Raw genomic sequence first — 17,686 nt, forward strand, 5'->3', positions numbered from 1 at the left:
AATGAATCTGCTACGGCTAATTTTTTACACTAGACAGTTATGTTGGCAACGCATAGAAACCTACAGCGCCATAGTCGGCCGAGTGCGAAACTAACTCAATCTCAATAAACGTAACATAACCCATGACCGTCGAATCTAAGCTTAGAATACCGCGAAGATGACGACTTGTTGGATTGACCCGTATTCTAAGGTTAAATTCGACGACCATGGGTTATGTTACGTTTATTGAAATTGAGTTTGTTTCGCGCTCGGCCGACTCTGGCGCTGCAGGTTTCTTTGTGTTGCCAACATAACTCTCTAGTGTAAAAAATTAGTCGTCTCAGATTCATTGTCCCTTAGTATACAGTGAGTAGCTAACGGTCGAATAATCTAACGCGCATGCGCTGAAATTTTAGAACAAAAGCAGTTGGTTTATCAGTTTGACCAACTGTCATAAGTTCGGATGACAGATAGTCGCGATGTATATAACCTCCGAAATTTTGACAGCTGTTGTTTTCAACTACGGTCAATCCCCGATTAATAATTTTTACGAATAAAAACATTTGCGAGCTGTACATTCGATCTTCAACAACTGCTACCGATAAATGTCAACATTTTTGAACACTGAGAGAAATTTTTAGTTCCGGTTACCGTTCAGTCCTTGACTATTTTCATTTTTTAACACAATCGAAAAATATAGTTCTAGGTAGAAAATGAAAATTAGCTTTGTAGCTGTTACCAGAAAGTCTGGTATCTGTTACTATTCTTTCTCACTAAGATCACTGTTACTATATTTTCTTATAACTGTTGCGAAACTTTAATGCTTGTGCAAGAATAAATTGATGTTAAAACCTTGCTTAGCTAAAAAAGTACAGTAAACCGTACAAACTGATTTTGCGTTGCAATTACCAAAAAAGGATCGACAATAGCGCAAAATGGTTACGCGTACCTCGTTTTTAGTAATTCCAACAATAATCAAACAGTTTTTTTAACGATACCTGTTTTACTGAATTTTTCTAGTTAGTATAACGAGTGAAATCTTTCTCAGTGAGGTTACATACATGCGGCGACCTGTTATCTGAACGGTTGATCAACCTTACAAAACAACTGCTTTTGCTCTAGAGTTTTAGCGCACGCGCGTTATATCATTCGACCGTTAGCTACTCGCTTTGTATAGTCGAGTAATTATGCAACGAAAGCGAAGGAGGTGCTATATCGTGGTTATATTTTCGCTGACGCATTACGTGTCAAAAATTTGAACATAACGACATTCTAATTTTGTAGTCATATCCCGTTATTTAACCCTTTTCGTTGAGATGTTACGCAGATAATATCTGAGACTGATGGCTTATCATTTTCAAGATTACGACCGATAGGAATTCACGAATCCAGTAATTATATTCTCCGCGAGCTTTCCGCTTGTGCGGATCAAGCTTATACCACGCGTCCGGTGACGACGCGTGGGTGTGCGCCGTAAATTTATTAATTATTTTTTACATGCTGAGCTGAAAGATAAAAAAAAGAAAACTCTCTAAGAACGTTGAAAGTGAAGCAGCAGTCTCAACTACCACAATCATCGAATAACGTTACCGAGAACGCTTATGCCATCGCACGAATTTCTAGAACTTTTTTCACCGCTGTAGGAATTTTTAAGAATATTGAGAAGTTTTTATAAATTTTTTAATCAGCTTGAGGATATCGCAAGACAATGTTAGAAGGAAATGTGTGGAGATTTTTTAAGGAAAAGGAGATGTGATGTACACAATTTCGACAGTGATTCATCCTTTGACTCGGATAAAAGACAGATAAAAACTGTGGATGCATGTCTTAATAAGCAAAATGAAAATTCACGTGAATCTGTGAAGTAAAAGGTTGGATATTTCAATCCCTGCACAATGTTGAGAGAAACAGTCGTTTGGCATTTGAGATTTTCAAGTGATCGGCGGCCATTCACCGTGGATGCCCGAGGTGATTCCTTGCCAAAGATTTGTTTATCATGCTCGTCGTGTCATTTCCTGTTCCATTGTCATCAGATGCATCGTTCCAACCTCACTCCCGTTTACCCGAAGATTCTTACATCTGTCGAGTGTCGCTTTGCGATAGGTACGCGATGAAAACGAATTATAGACAAGACTGCCATAAATCAATTATAAAATTTCATCATTCTTTGCGTGGACGTCGCATATTTCGTTGGTACTGTAATGGAGCAAAATGTACAATCAGAGTTCGTTTCTCACATTTGCAAAAACGATCCAAGCATTGTCTCTTTTGTGGGTGATAAATCGCCAATATTCCAAGTGGCGTAACTAATTAGTTCAGAATAACGGTGGAATTGAGTGAGTTTAAAAAATGTTCAATAGCCCAAAATCGAATTTTTTAACTGTTTTCTGCCGATTTTTATCATACGAACGTCTTTCAGATCAATGGTCTTTTATGGAAATCGTGTGATTTCTGCCGCAATCCTTTCCTCCTTCATACCTGCATCTCCTTAGGCTGCCTTATTATCCATTTCTTTTGCGATGAAAAAAAGCTGTAATTCCCGAACCTTGAAGGATAAAAGAAACGTGAAAGCCGAACTGCATCGAGGCAAATCCATGCAGTTCTTGTTCTCGAATTTTGCATTTACGCGGAAAAAAACAAGGTTCGTTCAACTTCTCCGCGTCAGAACGTAATTTACCAGCATCGTTCGAACATTTGGTTGCGTGCTATTTTCATGCGACGCGTAGGCGCAAATTGGACCCTGCACGTTTCACTTCAGTGCATACGCGTATGTGTGTAAAACCTTATACTCGCATAAAATATAATGCGCGCGTTGGTATGCGCACCATGAATTTCGTACTTGGATCACACTCGAGTGGATCAACGGTGCTCACAGATATTCTGCTCTACGGTACTATTGCGTTTTTTCTCTCCTATAAAATTAAATCGCATCATCGCGAAGTCTCATTTTGTCGCTGTACAGGATCGCAGACTTTGTTCGAGTAATGGCCATTGCAGCTGTGCAGAGTACCTTCACTGCAAAAAATGGTGAGGTTAAAACCGACAAAAATTGGCCGATGTGGGCTGCTATATATACATTTTTATCAGTTTAAAAATTGAATATCAGATAATGTTGAATTTACATCAAGATTATAGTCTATACCGAGAGGAACGGGTGAAACTTAGCAGACCCATGGGTAAAATAATTGAACTCTGTTGTTCGGCAGGATTGTACCGCAGAAATATTTTCGTCTGCAAGGCAGGGGAGCCAACTTACTTGAAACAAAGCATGAGTTGCCAAACTCTCCCGCGTCAAGTAACGAATCGAAATTGTGTTGTCACGATGACTCGAGCAGTCGTCTGTCAGTCAGCTAGTCAACATTAAATGTTTATCAAGTATTCCCGAATCTCTGCATCGGCTATTTGAACCACATAACCTTCAAAAGCCGCATTTAGCAGCAGAAGCTTGAGTTGGCCAGCCTGGATAAATGGATAGATGACAATGCTCGCGCATGCGCAGTTGGACGTTCAATTTTCAAACAGCGTATGTAGATACCTGGTTAAATACACTTCGCGTGAAGGAAAAGCCCGCGAGCAGAAAACATCCAGAATCCCACGAACAATTAGTTTGGCTTTGGGTTTCGGAGGCTTCTCCCCTCCCTGCAGGACCACGTGACCTGGTGCATAACAGCACGATTCGGAAGATGGTGTCAATGCTCCCTTCGGTCGGCGTGCGCATTTTCCCAGGATGCATAGCGTCGGCTACGCCGTGCCGTTTCTCCGCCGGCAAGATTGGGGTCAATTTATCTGCATCGTGCAAAACAATTCTAAACGTCGGATTGATTGGCTCGTTGACTTTTTTTTTTTTTTTTTTGCATCGCCTTAGGAATCAATTACGTGTACACTTTGTTCACCCTCTTGCATTTCTACGTCGGGTAGAATTTTTCTGGAATGCATCGTTACGCGTGCAATAAGCACGCTACTTCTTTTAACGTGAAAGAAAATCAACTTTCCGAACGGTTCGTTTTACACTTTGAAAATTCTCCTCGCTTATCAGATGACCTGGGTTCTTAATCTCGATTTGCCGACTTTTCATCAAGATTACGTTCACCTCACGCCCAACTCCGTCGTTCTCTACGCAGCTTGGGAACGAGTTTAACAAAATTATCCTACGGGTTGGAAGTTTGCTGAAAATTCGACCATTATTCTCTTTCACGAATCTACTATTCCTCAGTCGCGTATAAAGATAATTGGCTAAATGTGGAATAATGTCGCGAATTCATGTAGTGTTTAAATTTGAATATCGCGCATATGCCGTCGTAAGATATTCTATATTGCAATCACTGCACGTTTATATGGGTACCGATCAACTTTTTCCCCCGACAATTCGTTCATTGCTTCGATGCCGAGAACCAATAACGTCAACAAAGTCGTCTTTATGCAGAGTAATTACCAGACACTGCGGATGACGTCTTATAACGAGCCGATGAGTCGGCGAAAGTCATATCAAGAGGGTGATGACATAGCAACGCGATCGAACGTACTTGAAATATTTATGTGCAGAGCTTCTTAATCGTCAAGTTGTCTGGTGCATGCCGTTAATGCGGCTGGACCAGGAGAGTCAACGCCAAGTTATACTGTATACAATAATAGTATCCATCGTACCGAGTCATCATCCTGGGATATCCGTAGCTGTGAATGTGCAAAGCGTTTTACAAGAAACGGGTCGTGTAAAGACATGCAGGACCACTAAGTCCGAAAACCCGGTCACATCCGGTGCGGAGACCTAAGATAGCTCAGCCTGTTTCACTTTGTAACGAAAATAGTACCGAAGATATTAATTATAATATTGCAGTAGAATTTCTGAATTACCGCAGGGTTTTAGAATTTTTTACTCCTGCGTGGCTTTACGCGACCGGCTTGTATGATGCATACGAACAATGTGCACGATACCTCAGCGTTGCAATCCATTCGCCATACCGCGGAATCTTGTATATGCACTTCGTAATATAAATATGCATTATATATATTATGTTACGTATGTCGGATGTAATACCTGTTTGAATAGAAATACCAACGAGGTTGTTATACCTGTATGCCTGATATTTTACCGCATATTACACCGGAATCTGGCATCTTCCTGATAACATCGTTGCTAAAATACCGTGGCTAGCAATAAACTCGACATTTTTATTGCCTGTGGTGAAATACTTCCCATCATCCGATAAAAGGAATAGCCTGTATCCACGATGCTTTCAACTTTGACTCTTGAAGACTGGCAGTGCACGGCGTTCGGCATCTCGTCGTCCGAGCATGCTTCGTTTCTTTTCTTATTTTTGTCATCTATTCTCTTCGCTCACAGTGCATTGCCCGTAATGCTATATTTAATCACCGCTAAGTATATCCTACATGCGGACTAATTAAGTTTAGTCATTTACGGTATCCTTCGATACAACCGCATGCTCTTGAACTCGAACGCGGCAATTGAACTGCAATCCTAAATGAGACTTAATTAAACGCTGACGTGAAATCGTCCGTAAGTAATTCTTGACGATTTTGCAAAACGCGCTTTGGTATCCTCGTGAGAAAGCTCGTTCTCTTTTCCCCCATCCTTCTCAAGGAATTCGGTATCGCGTTAAGAATGCAAATGGCCGGTCCACGGGGCCTCCGGCTCTGGGAGAAGAGACGAAGGGAGAAAATAAGAGAAGAGTCGGGATGACGGATACCCGCGCACCTGCATCCACGTATACTGCAGCGGTATCGCCGTTAGAGGATAGTCGTGAAAGGTCCTTATTCCCCTCTCGCCCGTTCCCTCCACCGAGAATAGTATCTATTGGCTATTGTATTCCAACTCCGCGCGGTGCATGTGGGAGCCTTTTACAAGATGATTAATCGTGGTCTTTGATGGGCTCTGTTGGTCCGTCGCGTCGCCTGCAGTCGCTGCGCCGCCCGACCAAAACCGGCACGCAACGCGTAGGAAGAGGAGAATGAAAAAAAAAAAAAATACGCTTTTTCTTCTCTCATCAGTCAACGTGGGGTTATTTCCTTACCCGCTCATCCTCCACCTTCTTTATTCTTTCCACATCACTCTCCCTCTCTTCCGTTCTTCTTCATCTTCTTTTTCTTCCACCTTTCCTTCCCACTCATGGGATATATCCTCTTCATACCGTGCCCGAGTTATTGTTTGAGTTGGTGAACGATCCGACGCTGTCCAGTTATACCCGCTCCCATCAATTTCACTGATCTACGAAGGCGTGTAGGTGTCGGTATAACGTGAGCTTGTACCTCGTCTACGTGTTGAAAGTACACAAGTGTTATATCGGGCCTGCAGGAAGCCGCCGGACGTGGTTCTCTTCTTGTTCGATTAAAAAATTCGATTCTACTACTTTAAGAATTTAGAATATAGGCCGTCGCCTAACCTAACCGCCGAATAAGTTATTCCAACGTTTTGATTCTTATCGATCAATTGAATTATAGGATAAACGTGTGTCGGTTTTTGACCGGCTTACGTACGAGTTGTAGTCATCGTTTGATCCAGTTGTGGATACAGTCATTACGTGCAATCGGAAGTTGTGTCGACGAATGGTAGAAGGATGCTTGAATCGCGACGAACACTTGAAGATTATGTCAGTGATATGAATAAATACAGAATCTTAAAAAGGTACTTAATTAAGACTAATTAAATGGTCTATGTACCATGTACCATGTACCAGAACCAGGCAAAGGATGTCAAATCCAAACGTTTCATGCCTGTTTGGAGAGCCCAGCGGTATTATACCTTCACCTTGCAGGAAGTCAACTATTTCTTCAAAGATTTCTTTAATTCCTCACGAAATGTATCACAAAGTTTATATTATTCACCTAGTATTCCCATGGCATGCTTACCATGTAACTCGCACACTTTCCGCCTTGGCTTCTGTCGCCCACTCCAAGGGCATGGTGATGTAGACCGACGCCAGACGCCAGGACACATCAAGTCTCATACTCGTACCGATATCAAGCGGCGCGGGCGTCGGCGATTACTAATACCTGTGTGGAATATACCTGCGAGAAATTTCGCAAAAGTATGTATTCAGTCTTGTGTGCAAGTCAATGTACTTGCACTGCAGAGATAACCTGATTCTGTCTGACTATTTTAACAGCTTTGAGTTGACGACCATTGAAGCTGCACTGTCAAGCTGAAAAATTTATCTGATCTCAATTGTCAGTATATCGAAGCTATTTGAGAACTGGTATAAATTAACCGACACCCCGTTGACCGTTCTTCTTATACTGTCCCAATTTCGGCACTGAAGAGTAGTTAGTCGAAACCGTTATATCATTCGGTTTCAAGACGTCTTACCGATATAACCTTGCAATTGACCGCAACCCTTGTTGATTCAGCGATAAGCGAGTTACTTGAACAAACAGAACTGCAAAATGGATTAGTCGATAGCCATGTGTGTACAGCTAGCTGGAATATCACAGTCAGGTGCAGTTTCAAGTGTAGTCGAACGCTCTTGACATGTAATTGAAAGTAGTCGGGAATTAAATAGATAGGTGATACAATTTGTCCATTCGGTTTAGTCGCACCCTAAATTCTCATCTAAATACTCTGGGTTTGTTACTTACTCGAGTTTGTCAAGGATCAAGCCCGATGTTTTTAACACGATATTGAGAATTTCAAATTATTCGTAAACCCTTGCTCAGAGCTGAAATAAAAATCGTTCCATCTATACCCTCCATCCGTACTTCCAAACCTCCTTCTTTTAAATTATACTTATGTAGGCATGAACTGTACCGTACAGTGTGGGTACATGTGTGTGGACGTACTTTTTTGCTCAGTTGTTAATTTTCTCTCTCTCTCTCTCTCTCTCTCTCTCTTCCCTCGCTCTCCTTTCAGTCCTCGTCCTCCTTCTCTCCGCGAGAAACTTAATTATAGTTCTTGTATACCCCGAGTCGGTCAATGAAGGCATGCGGCCCTGCCGGGCAGGCAGCATGGTACAGTTCCCACGTGCATTTCAGAGCCTGGGCACAGGACTCCTACTTCGTCGGCCGGGTCCTGGGTTGAAGCTCCTCTCTCCCACACGGTGGCGCTAAAATAAAATGACCAGCGCGGAATGCAGAAGCAAAAGAGGTGGAGTGCGGAGAGAGGGTAGAGAGATCTTCCTCCTCCCGAGGCTCTTAAGAACCGCGGGTATAACGACGACGAAAGGCAGGGGATAAGGCGGGAAAGAGATGGATAGAGAGAGGGGAGGTACCAGGTAAAGGAACGGAGGCAGAGAGCCATGGGTTTCCATCCGACACCTTGGTTGGCCTGCCAGAATGCTGGCCCGTAGACGCTCGCGCCAAATATACCCGAGCAGCGTCGACGAGGAATGCGAGATGCTGGCTGCCGACTGGTTAATACCCCGGTGAATCCATCCGTGTGAGACGCAAAGCGCTACGTGATTTTAAGTCTCCAAATGGACAAATATTCCGCAGATCGTTGGACTGCGTCGCCGATCCGGTGTATGATGAAATTCCTCTCAAAAGCACCAATGGTGCAAGAAGTATAATGTCGTTGTGGTAACCAATACCAAAAATTCTTCGTTCGTCTTCGGCAACTATTCAAATTTTGTAACATTTGCTTTAAATTAGGAAAAAGAACAGTTCGTAATCAATGAATGCAATTGACGCATGGAATGCATTGGGTTTCGAAAACAAATTCGAACAGAAGATAGAGTTGTGGAACGTAACATTTTGTTTTGAACGTAATTTCCGGGCTAGTAATTGATTTAGGTGTACATATTCATGCACAAGGACAAAATAAGACAGTAGCGTGGCTGAATTTATATTATCCGGTGTTTGTTTATGGAAAGACCTGCCAAGTACGACCAACTCATAATCTTTTGTTTCCTTATATTCCAATTTGCTTTTGAAATCCTCTACTTGTATATCAATTGCACATTGGTCGACCACAAACTGCTCTAAGCAAATGTTACGGTTAACTTGGCAATGGGTTGGATTTCAGTAGTTTTTCTAGATCAATGAGAAATTTTTTTTCGATGGTTACCTACTCTGGTACTTTGAGAAATGGGTAAGAAAATTTTGGTGGTGGTCAACACTTCAATCACGGACAGAGAAAACCGGAAAAGTGTCAGGGGGGAAAAATTTGTCCGGGAAAAACAGAGATGACCAAACATCTAATGAATGGCTGGAAAGGAAATTAAAAAATTCTCATTTCATTATTGAAGAAAAATACGTGTGGCAACCGCACGCGACAGTAGTAAAACTTCGGCATTACAAACAGTAATGAATTGCGCACCGTGCAACGTACATAATACGTATACAATATATTTATGTGTATACTAGGGTGATCCTTATTGACTGTGTTAACAAATTTTTTCCGGGCCGCCCTCTAAATCGGATTCAAGTGATTTAAAAAAAAAATTCCCGCATTCTTTCTGATTGTTATCTCAACCCTTCCCACTAAGAGGATGAATTTCCCCGTTTAAAATATACATGTTTCGGCTACATTCTTATTATGTGTTTTATGGTAAGAGTAAAAATGTTTTAAAAATCTGTAACCGCGAGGTTTTAGTAAGCATTAGTGATAATACTGAAAAAAACGTCACATCATCGTACCAGATAATCTAGACGAATTGTACACCCACTAAATGAAGAACAAAGTCAGATTTAGACGGTGTGCAGATCTTCGAAATTGCTTGGTATGATAATATGAATTTTTTATCAGATATTAGCATCACTACCGACCAAAATCTCGCAGTTACAGATTTTTTTTATAATTATTACTCTTACAGTAAAATATATGCTGAGAATGTGGCCGAAAAACCTATTTTTTAAATGGGGAAATCCGCTCTCTTGTTCGGAGAGGTTAGATTTGAGATAAGAATCTGGAAAAATCAGAGAATTGTTTTTTAAATTATTTGGAGATGAAAAATTCGTTCGATTCCGAAATAAGGACCACCCTAATACATACACTTAGATGTGTTTTTGTGTAATTTTTCTTAACATTTTTGGAACTTCCTAACGAATTTACATTGAGATGAAACGAAGAATTGGGGTTCTTTAATTTGGGATTCGTAGCACTAGTGAAGATAGTAAGACCTTTAATCAGGGAAAATTGGACACCTGGTCAGGGAAAAGTCCGGGAAAATTTTTTCCGCGAAAATTGACTACCGTGTCAGTGTATCTACCTACTTGGAATGCTTTCGAGGGAATTTCACTACTTCTTTTCGCAGAAAAGTTTCTTTTGTTGTCCAGCCTTTGAGTGATGAATGAGATACTTGGCGCGAAATTCTACTGAACTTCTTGACGTTATACGCTCACCCCTGGTACACGTGCTGCGATATCTCTGTTATCAATCCATGCCCTAATTTTAGCAAGATAACAAGATGAAAAATTTCAATTCCGCTTTGCGCCTGATAAAAAAATCACGTTTCGTGAAATTTTCGATTCCGAAGTTCTTTTTAACCAGTTCATCTCGGCTGATTGGGGACAACGAATAGATGATGGAAAATACTTGATTAAAACCATCCAGTCGTAAAATAAAATGATTCGATAGCCGAGATCCTCGTCCTCCGGTGGGACTACACGGGCAAACGCTACTCGCTCATACCGGTTTTAATCGATATATACGAAGCGACAGACATTCCTACACCTATAATACCTACACCCACCCACCGACCCGGTGTCCGTTCCTTCATCTCTATGCCACAGGTGGCAGTCGCGGGTGTGTCACTGGTGCGTAATGCTAGAGCGATAAATGGGATTGTCAGTGGGAGACAAAGTAGGCGCTTGTCGCCCGTGGCGCAGCTCAAGCAGTAAACCTGCAGTCGGTTGATCCTGCGCGCCGACGTCGCGGTCGTTGATACTCGAAAGCTTTCGATTAACGGATAAGAAGCGCTTGCGCGATACTTGGCACACCCGGTATTGGCGAGCGGCGTGTCCGCACGTCTGGAAATACCTGCTGCATCGGGAATCGCAAGAATGAAATCCGAGTGCTTTGGGGCGGGAGAGCTGCGGTTGAACGGATGTGCAGGGAGGAAGCGAGATGAATGATGCACCTTGAAGTAAGCTGCAGCACCAACCGATTCAACTCATTCTTCGACGACCTGTCGGAGAAAGACGTAGGTACTAACCTCTTACAGTTTCTTGCGAAATTCCACGGGACGGGAAGAAAGAAAAGCCGAAGAAGAGAGAGGAACGAGATCCGACGCGACAATCTTGCGTTATGCGTCCACCACTTTGGGGAAGCAATGTGGCCGCGAGCCACGTGCAACGAGATACTGAAACAGCGGCAGAGTCCTCGTTGTGTCGAGAGAAAACGGTGAAACTTAGCAGGATAAGTGACCGACTACGCATGCGTAAAATAGTTGAAGTCTATTGGTCGGCGAGACCGTATTACGGCAATGATTTCGCCTGCAGGGCATGGCAGCCAACTTACTCGAAACGGGGCATGAGAAACTGTCACGCATTCAGTGGCGATTTGAAATTATGTTGCTATGATGACTCGTTATAGGAGTAATTAGTCCAGTAACATTAAAATTTAGCCAAGTCTTCTGGAATATATGCATCAACTGATTCGGGTTTGCTTAACTTATAGTAATTCGTATCACCTACGTAACCTGCGCCAATCGCCTTTGACAGCTTTAGCTTGAGGTGGCCAGCCTGCATTAAAAGACGACGAATATCGCGCATGCGCAGGTGGACGCTCAGTTTGCTAAGTTTCACCATTTCCTTTCGGCATGCTGTACGGAACGTGTTCAATGCCGTAATGTAAATATAATACACATAATCATCGTTTAGCGTATCACCAGAAGAATAATGAAAAAAAATAATTCGCTGAACCAGAAAATTGTAGTGTTAACATAGAAACAGTAAAACTTTTAGCTGTCGAAGCGAAAATTTTCACTGCAGTACAGGTTTTTCAAGCAGAGCTACAGTGGGCTTTTCCCAATCTAGAAAACTTGTTAGCCAAGTAACTTTCAAAATTCCAGCTATTGATAAAGATTTTCTTGCTGTCTCTATATCAGTAGGTACTAAAATATCTTGGTCCAGCGAATTATATTTTCCGTTTATACCGTCAGTTAGATAGATTCAAAGCCGTCTTCAAGTTTAAAGCTCGAGAGCTCTTCTCGGGAATTTGGGTATATTTTAACCCCTACGAGTATATCGCCATAAACGAACCAACAAACCATTCAACCAGCAGCTTTCCTTCCTTTTTACGTTTTATCATATTTCTGTCCGCAGTACATATCAAAAGATGTTTTTTGTGTAAAAAATCTCAAGCTCACAGCTTTCAGTGAAGTGCACGCTTCAGTCGAGGCACGATCGCCAGGCTCTCCCCCTACCAAAGAAAAAAAAAAGAGTTTGAATATTTTTGCAAGGTATAACATCTGTGGATATCTCTGGTTAACCTTACAAAGTAACTTTGTAGGAAATATGAGATTAAGCACGTGTATCCGTGCTTACATTTAATCGAATGAAGACATAAACGAAACGTACCGTGAATCGTTGGAGAATAAGGAAGCGAGAGTGGGAGGATCGAAGGAACAATTTGGTCAAGATCGAATGGATGTATTTTTTAACTCCGATCCACCGTATTTGATTCCCGATGTTACTGCGTATTTACGCTGAAATTAAAAAAAAAAAAAAAAAAAACTCGGGAGGCATGAGACACTGAACTAAAAACAACGAAAAATGGTGCTTCAAAAGACCCCGGAAGTATCGCTGTCGTTTCGTTCGATATGTAACATAATATACACCAGTTCAATCGAGGGGGAGCAATGACTTGGCAATTTTAAATCAGAACGCGTGGCGGCGCTGATTCTACCTTGTTAAGACGACTGCGATGTTGAATTTGGTTCCCACGTTGAACGCAACGGTGGAGCCGCAGCCAGTAAAAGGTTGTTTCCGAAAAAAAGCTCCTCCTCTCTTTGTCCGACAAGGAAAGACGTATAAACCGTAGAAACCTCGGAGCTGCCGCGCCTGTTTTCGGAACTACCTTCAATGGGTCTGGAAGAGACGGTTGCTCGTGGGATATCGGTCTAAGAAAATTTAGTTTGGTGTTGGCGTATCGCTAACAATGGTCCATTGACGCCGAAACTTGGAGTGGAGGGGATCTTTGTTCGCTTCAAAACGTACTGGCACACCCATATTTACGGATATGTGTACAGGACTGCCGTCCAAGTTTCACAACTTTATAAACATTCAACATCACGGCTACCATCTAATATTCTCTTTCTTCTTTTTCTTTTTCTCCTTTTTCTTTCTTCCGCTTCTTCCACTTCTCGATCTTCTTCCTCTTCGTCTTCTTATTTCACAACAATAATACATTATTGGTGGCATACGTTACTTCTCAGCATTACTCTCTGAAAGAGAAACACATCGTGACTCACAAAATAGCGCCTTATTTACGACGGAGTTAACTTTAAGGATGAATGAAATCAGGGTCTGATGAAAAAGTTGGGAAAACAGAGAAGAAAAAACACTGTTTCAAAATATTCCAGCAATGTTATTTGCGTCGATGATGGTGCAAACGATCTGAGCATCATTTCTACAATGTAGTAGAAATGTATTTAAGGAAATTCTAATTACGCAAGCTGAGATATTAACAATTTGAGAAAAGGTTTGACAATTGGAAGGTTGGAAATGATTAAGCTCTTATATTTTTGATACGATTCTAATTTTTTGGATTCATTTTGCTCGCTGATCAAAGCTTCAGAAATTCATTGAAAAACATTCAAGCAATTTTAAATAATAGTATTGTTAAATCTACGCAATTAGTAGAATTGTCGATGAACATTTGTTGTTCTTACTTACACAAGTCTATTTTTATTCACTTTGCAGATAATCAGGGTGAATGTGTTAGTGGTCGACCATTTTGAAAAAACAGTCCAGTGATCGGTCACTGTTGAACCAAGTTGCTGGTTGCAACTATTTTATCACAAAGATTAATTACTTGTTCACTCATTAAAAAAGTGTTCACTTCATGGGACTATAAATATAAACCAAGAAAACAACGTATTTAATTTCATGAAAAAATGTGTAGTTACAAAAGTGTACACTGAATTCTAATTGAAAGTACAAAAGACGAAAAAAAAAAGTAACCGACCACTAGTCCATTCTCCTTATCTGTAAAAGAATTTTACCCGGAAACATTTCAGGTAGTAGCGATGTTGTTTCATTAATGTTTACCGTCATTGGCCCAAATAATATTTCCGGAAATTTTTTAGACCGTTCATTCTCGTTTTTTAACTTTTGATCCAGACTGTACGTCCCATACATCCTTAAACTTTGGTATGCGCTTACTTCGCATTGCCATTAACGCTAACGCAAATATTACTGCAGAGTTCGGAAACTCTCGTAAACGCATATCGTTTCATGTACGAAATATGTTATCGTCAGATTGATAACCCGAGGCAATTAGCAATATGACCGTACCTACTTATTTGTACTATATAATCGTAATACGAAAATAGAACTAATTATTGTGCCTTGTCGATAGATTAATAAAAGCAAATAGAAATAACAATTTTTTATCTTTCAGCAGAATCCGTCGAGCGCTGGGCACTTGGTGCTTTGATTACCGAACTATTTTTGGAATATCGATAAGTTGAAAATAATAAAAATGGTAAAGTTTAACCAAATTTTTTTCCGTCTGGTGGCTTCGCAATTAGTTGCTCGTTTGGACACGAAATTTGAATAAGAATTATTTTAAACAACGTCCCGAAATAAAACGAATTTTAATACATAAGAAATGAAATGAACAAAATATTGCGCTCCGTTCAACTATTTTCACTATTTTATATTAAAAAACAATACTCAAATAAGAATACGATATAAATAGTAAACACACCTATGATTACGATGAATTTTGAGCTTATGCAGCTAGAAAAAACATAGAAATCTTTATATCACGGCATTCAATCTGTGGATTTGTATTTATGTATTCAAGATTCTGCACTTACATTTTGTTGAGACACTTTTATAAACAAAAATTGATTGGATATTTAACTTTCTGTGCGTGACATTACAAACTTAGCACCAGCCCCGGTTAACGGTGGGTAAATTTCCTCATTACTTGAAACTGACAACACTAGTTTTTAACGCGTGAGTAAAAAGTCTGTAGTACCTATCAAGTTTTATAAATAAAAGAAGCTGAAGCGAGTGTACGAAAGAACCAAATTCGCCAGGATTATTATTGGTGATCAGAATACCCTGTTCCCTAAAATCAATCGGAAGAACCTATCACGGGAACGCGTTTGAAATTCGCATGTATCAAGCAATACGCACTTTTCTTTTTGGACCGGAAATTTTTATCTCCTCGTATAACTTGATTATCATATTATTTTTGCACCAATTGATAGGACAAACGAAGAGGATACTGATGAAAAATATCTGTTGCATTTGATTGCAGACACCGTAACAGTGCTGGTCAGGCATTCCGAGAACAGAACTTTGACCCTCTTCAATCAAGTTTATCGCACAATGGCTGTGGAAACGTATCCGTCTGTGAAGAGCCTGTATCGGGATATAGTGAACTACGTCGCACCCGAGAACACACCGGACTCCCTCCAGCAGCCTCGGACACGTGATATGCTGTACCTCAGCTTCCTCAACTTCTTCGACGAATTGTTCCCCACTGCTTTCCATCGGGCAGTGGATCCCCTGAAGCAGGATTTCTCCAAGGATTTCAAATCCTGCCTCAGAGAAGCCGTCGACAGCATCAAACCGTTCGGCGACATCCCCAAACAGATATCACAGTCCGTCGTAAAGAGCCTTGAGGCTACCAGGGTACTTATCCAAGCCCTAACTCTCGGGAAAAATGTCTTGGACAAAACCGACGGAGCCCTCTTCTCCTCACAGACAGCTCAGCAAACCGCCTGTTTCGAAGCTCTCCAGCGAATGACCTACTGTTCAAAATGTCACGGTATCGCCAGCGACATCAGGCCCTGCTCTGCGCTTTGCATAAACGTAATCAGGTGAGAAAAGTTCAACCGTTATCCGCCCGGCAGGTTGTCTACCGAAATTTCAGGTTTCTTGAAAATACGGGAGATATATGGGGAATTTTGTATAATACTGAAAAACGGTCGATTGGCTAGTTGCTATTAATACATACGGAATTTGTTGAAAATATTGAAAAATTATAATCCTCGGAGAATTTATCACCATTACCTGTATACGCTTTGTCAAACGATAATGGTGTTATTCACTAGACAAAAATGTAAAGTAAAAAGTAGAAGAAACGCGAGTAATTCGATATATAACCACTTATTGGATAATGATCATATCTTTAAAAAAATTTCAATAACGTTATTGCCAATAATAATGTTTCCTTTTTATTTATTCCGACAAAGAAGTGTGTGTACATAAAGCTCGGTCTGCATTCTTTTGGGTAAAATAAAGCCTGATCGATTTGAATAATTGGTTGCCGAGATACAAATTCCCATAATTCACCCTCGTCTGTATCCCCCAAACTCGTAAAATCTCGAAAAACTTTTCTGAAATGATATCCCTTCCTCTTTTCAGGGGTTGTCTGATCGAGCCAGCGTCGCAATTCGACATGGCTTGGTCGGGATACGTCGAGTCTGTTGAACGACTCGTAATCGCCATCGACGGGCGTAACAATCCTCTGGGTCTGAATGTGGAAAGCGCCATCAGGCAACTGGACACGCGTATTTCGGATGCTATCATGCATGCCATGGAGAATGGTCCAGAGTTGAAGGAGAAGGTAAGAAGCACATCTCGCCTCTTGATGACGATACTCGTGCGCTTGGTGAACTCTTTTTCTCGCATTGCTAACATTTGAATGAAAATTGACTGCGTTTGCGGTATTTAAAATGAAGGTAATAGTCTTTCTTCATGGGTTGTCAAAGCATGCCGAGTATTCACCATTCCTCGAAAGTCCATTCACTCGAGAAAGTCATAAATTTAATAGTTGGAAATCAGCTTATAAAATAAAGAGCCTTATCATGACTGAAATATTCTTTGAAATAATGGGGGATCAATTGAGACAGTTGAAGTAATTTGAAATCGTGGCGATCAATTGAAATCACATGATAGCGTCAAAGATACCGTGTGGAAAACATTAGACATCGTGATAATCGTCGTGAGTCTCACGGTAAACACCAAATGGTTTCAATGACATCAATATTATTCCATCGATTTCCATGTCATCGTGTGCTTGTTGATTTCCACTTTACCAAGTCATTTCCATTAATTTTCAACAATTCATTCTGACTTTCGGTGATTCTGCCCGATTCGGGAATCACTGAAATTCGCTTAGAAGACTAGAGCATCATTCGGAAGTAGGAGTAACGTTGTGAAGTGAATGTTATTACCTTGAAATCGTTTATTTTATTTCCAAGTAAATGGCCCTCCCGCCATTCTTACGACTCGTGTTACATTTACCGACAGCTGATGAGAACCAAAGGAACGATCGATATCCTTGCAATTAATGTTGAAATTTTAGCTAGTATACGAGTGGCGTTGGATAAAGCTTGCGTTACATTTAACCTCTGTAAAATGATCGATATATTTTCATTCCAATTATCCGTAGCGTCCGCGTTACGAAACATTATCAATCTGGAATCAAGTGCGCCGTTGACCGGTGCAGTTATCCTCGATCGTCAGTACCGTCAATAAACCAAATATTGTAATTCTTCGTTCGACGGGCGCGAAAGTTGGCGCCGGGACCGGTATCTAATTAAATTTTTCACAGTGGTCGCCAGCGTGTGACTAA

At 41.0% G+C, this 17,686-nt stretch overlaps 1 protein-coding gene across 1 annotated transcript in view; it reads left to right on the top strand.

Moving 5' to 3' along the window:
* Positions 1–17,686, top strand: part of LOC107224190 (division abnormally delayed protein) — a 66,611-nt gene that overhangs the window by 29,697 nt on the left and 19,228 nt on the right. The window contains exons 3-4 of the mRNA XM_015664192.2: positions 15,362–15,926; positions 16,474–16,675. Coding sequence (XP_015519678.1) covers positions 15,362–15,926; positions 16,474–16,675 — 767 coding nt within the window. The remainder of the gene's footprint in view (positions 1–15,361; positions 15,927–16,473; positions 16,676–17,686) is intronic.

This window comes from Neodiprion lecontei, chromosome 2 (assembly GCF_021901455.1).
Source record: "Neodiprion lecontei isolate iyNeoLeco1 chromosome 2, iyNeoLeco1.1, whole genome shotgun sequence".
NCBI lineage: Eukaryota > Metazoa > Arthropoda > Insecta > Hymenoptera > Diprionidae > Neodiprion > Neodiprion lecontei.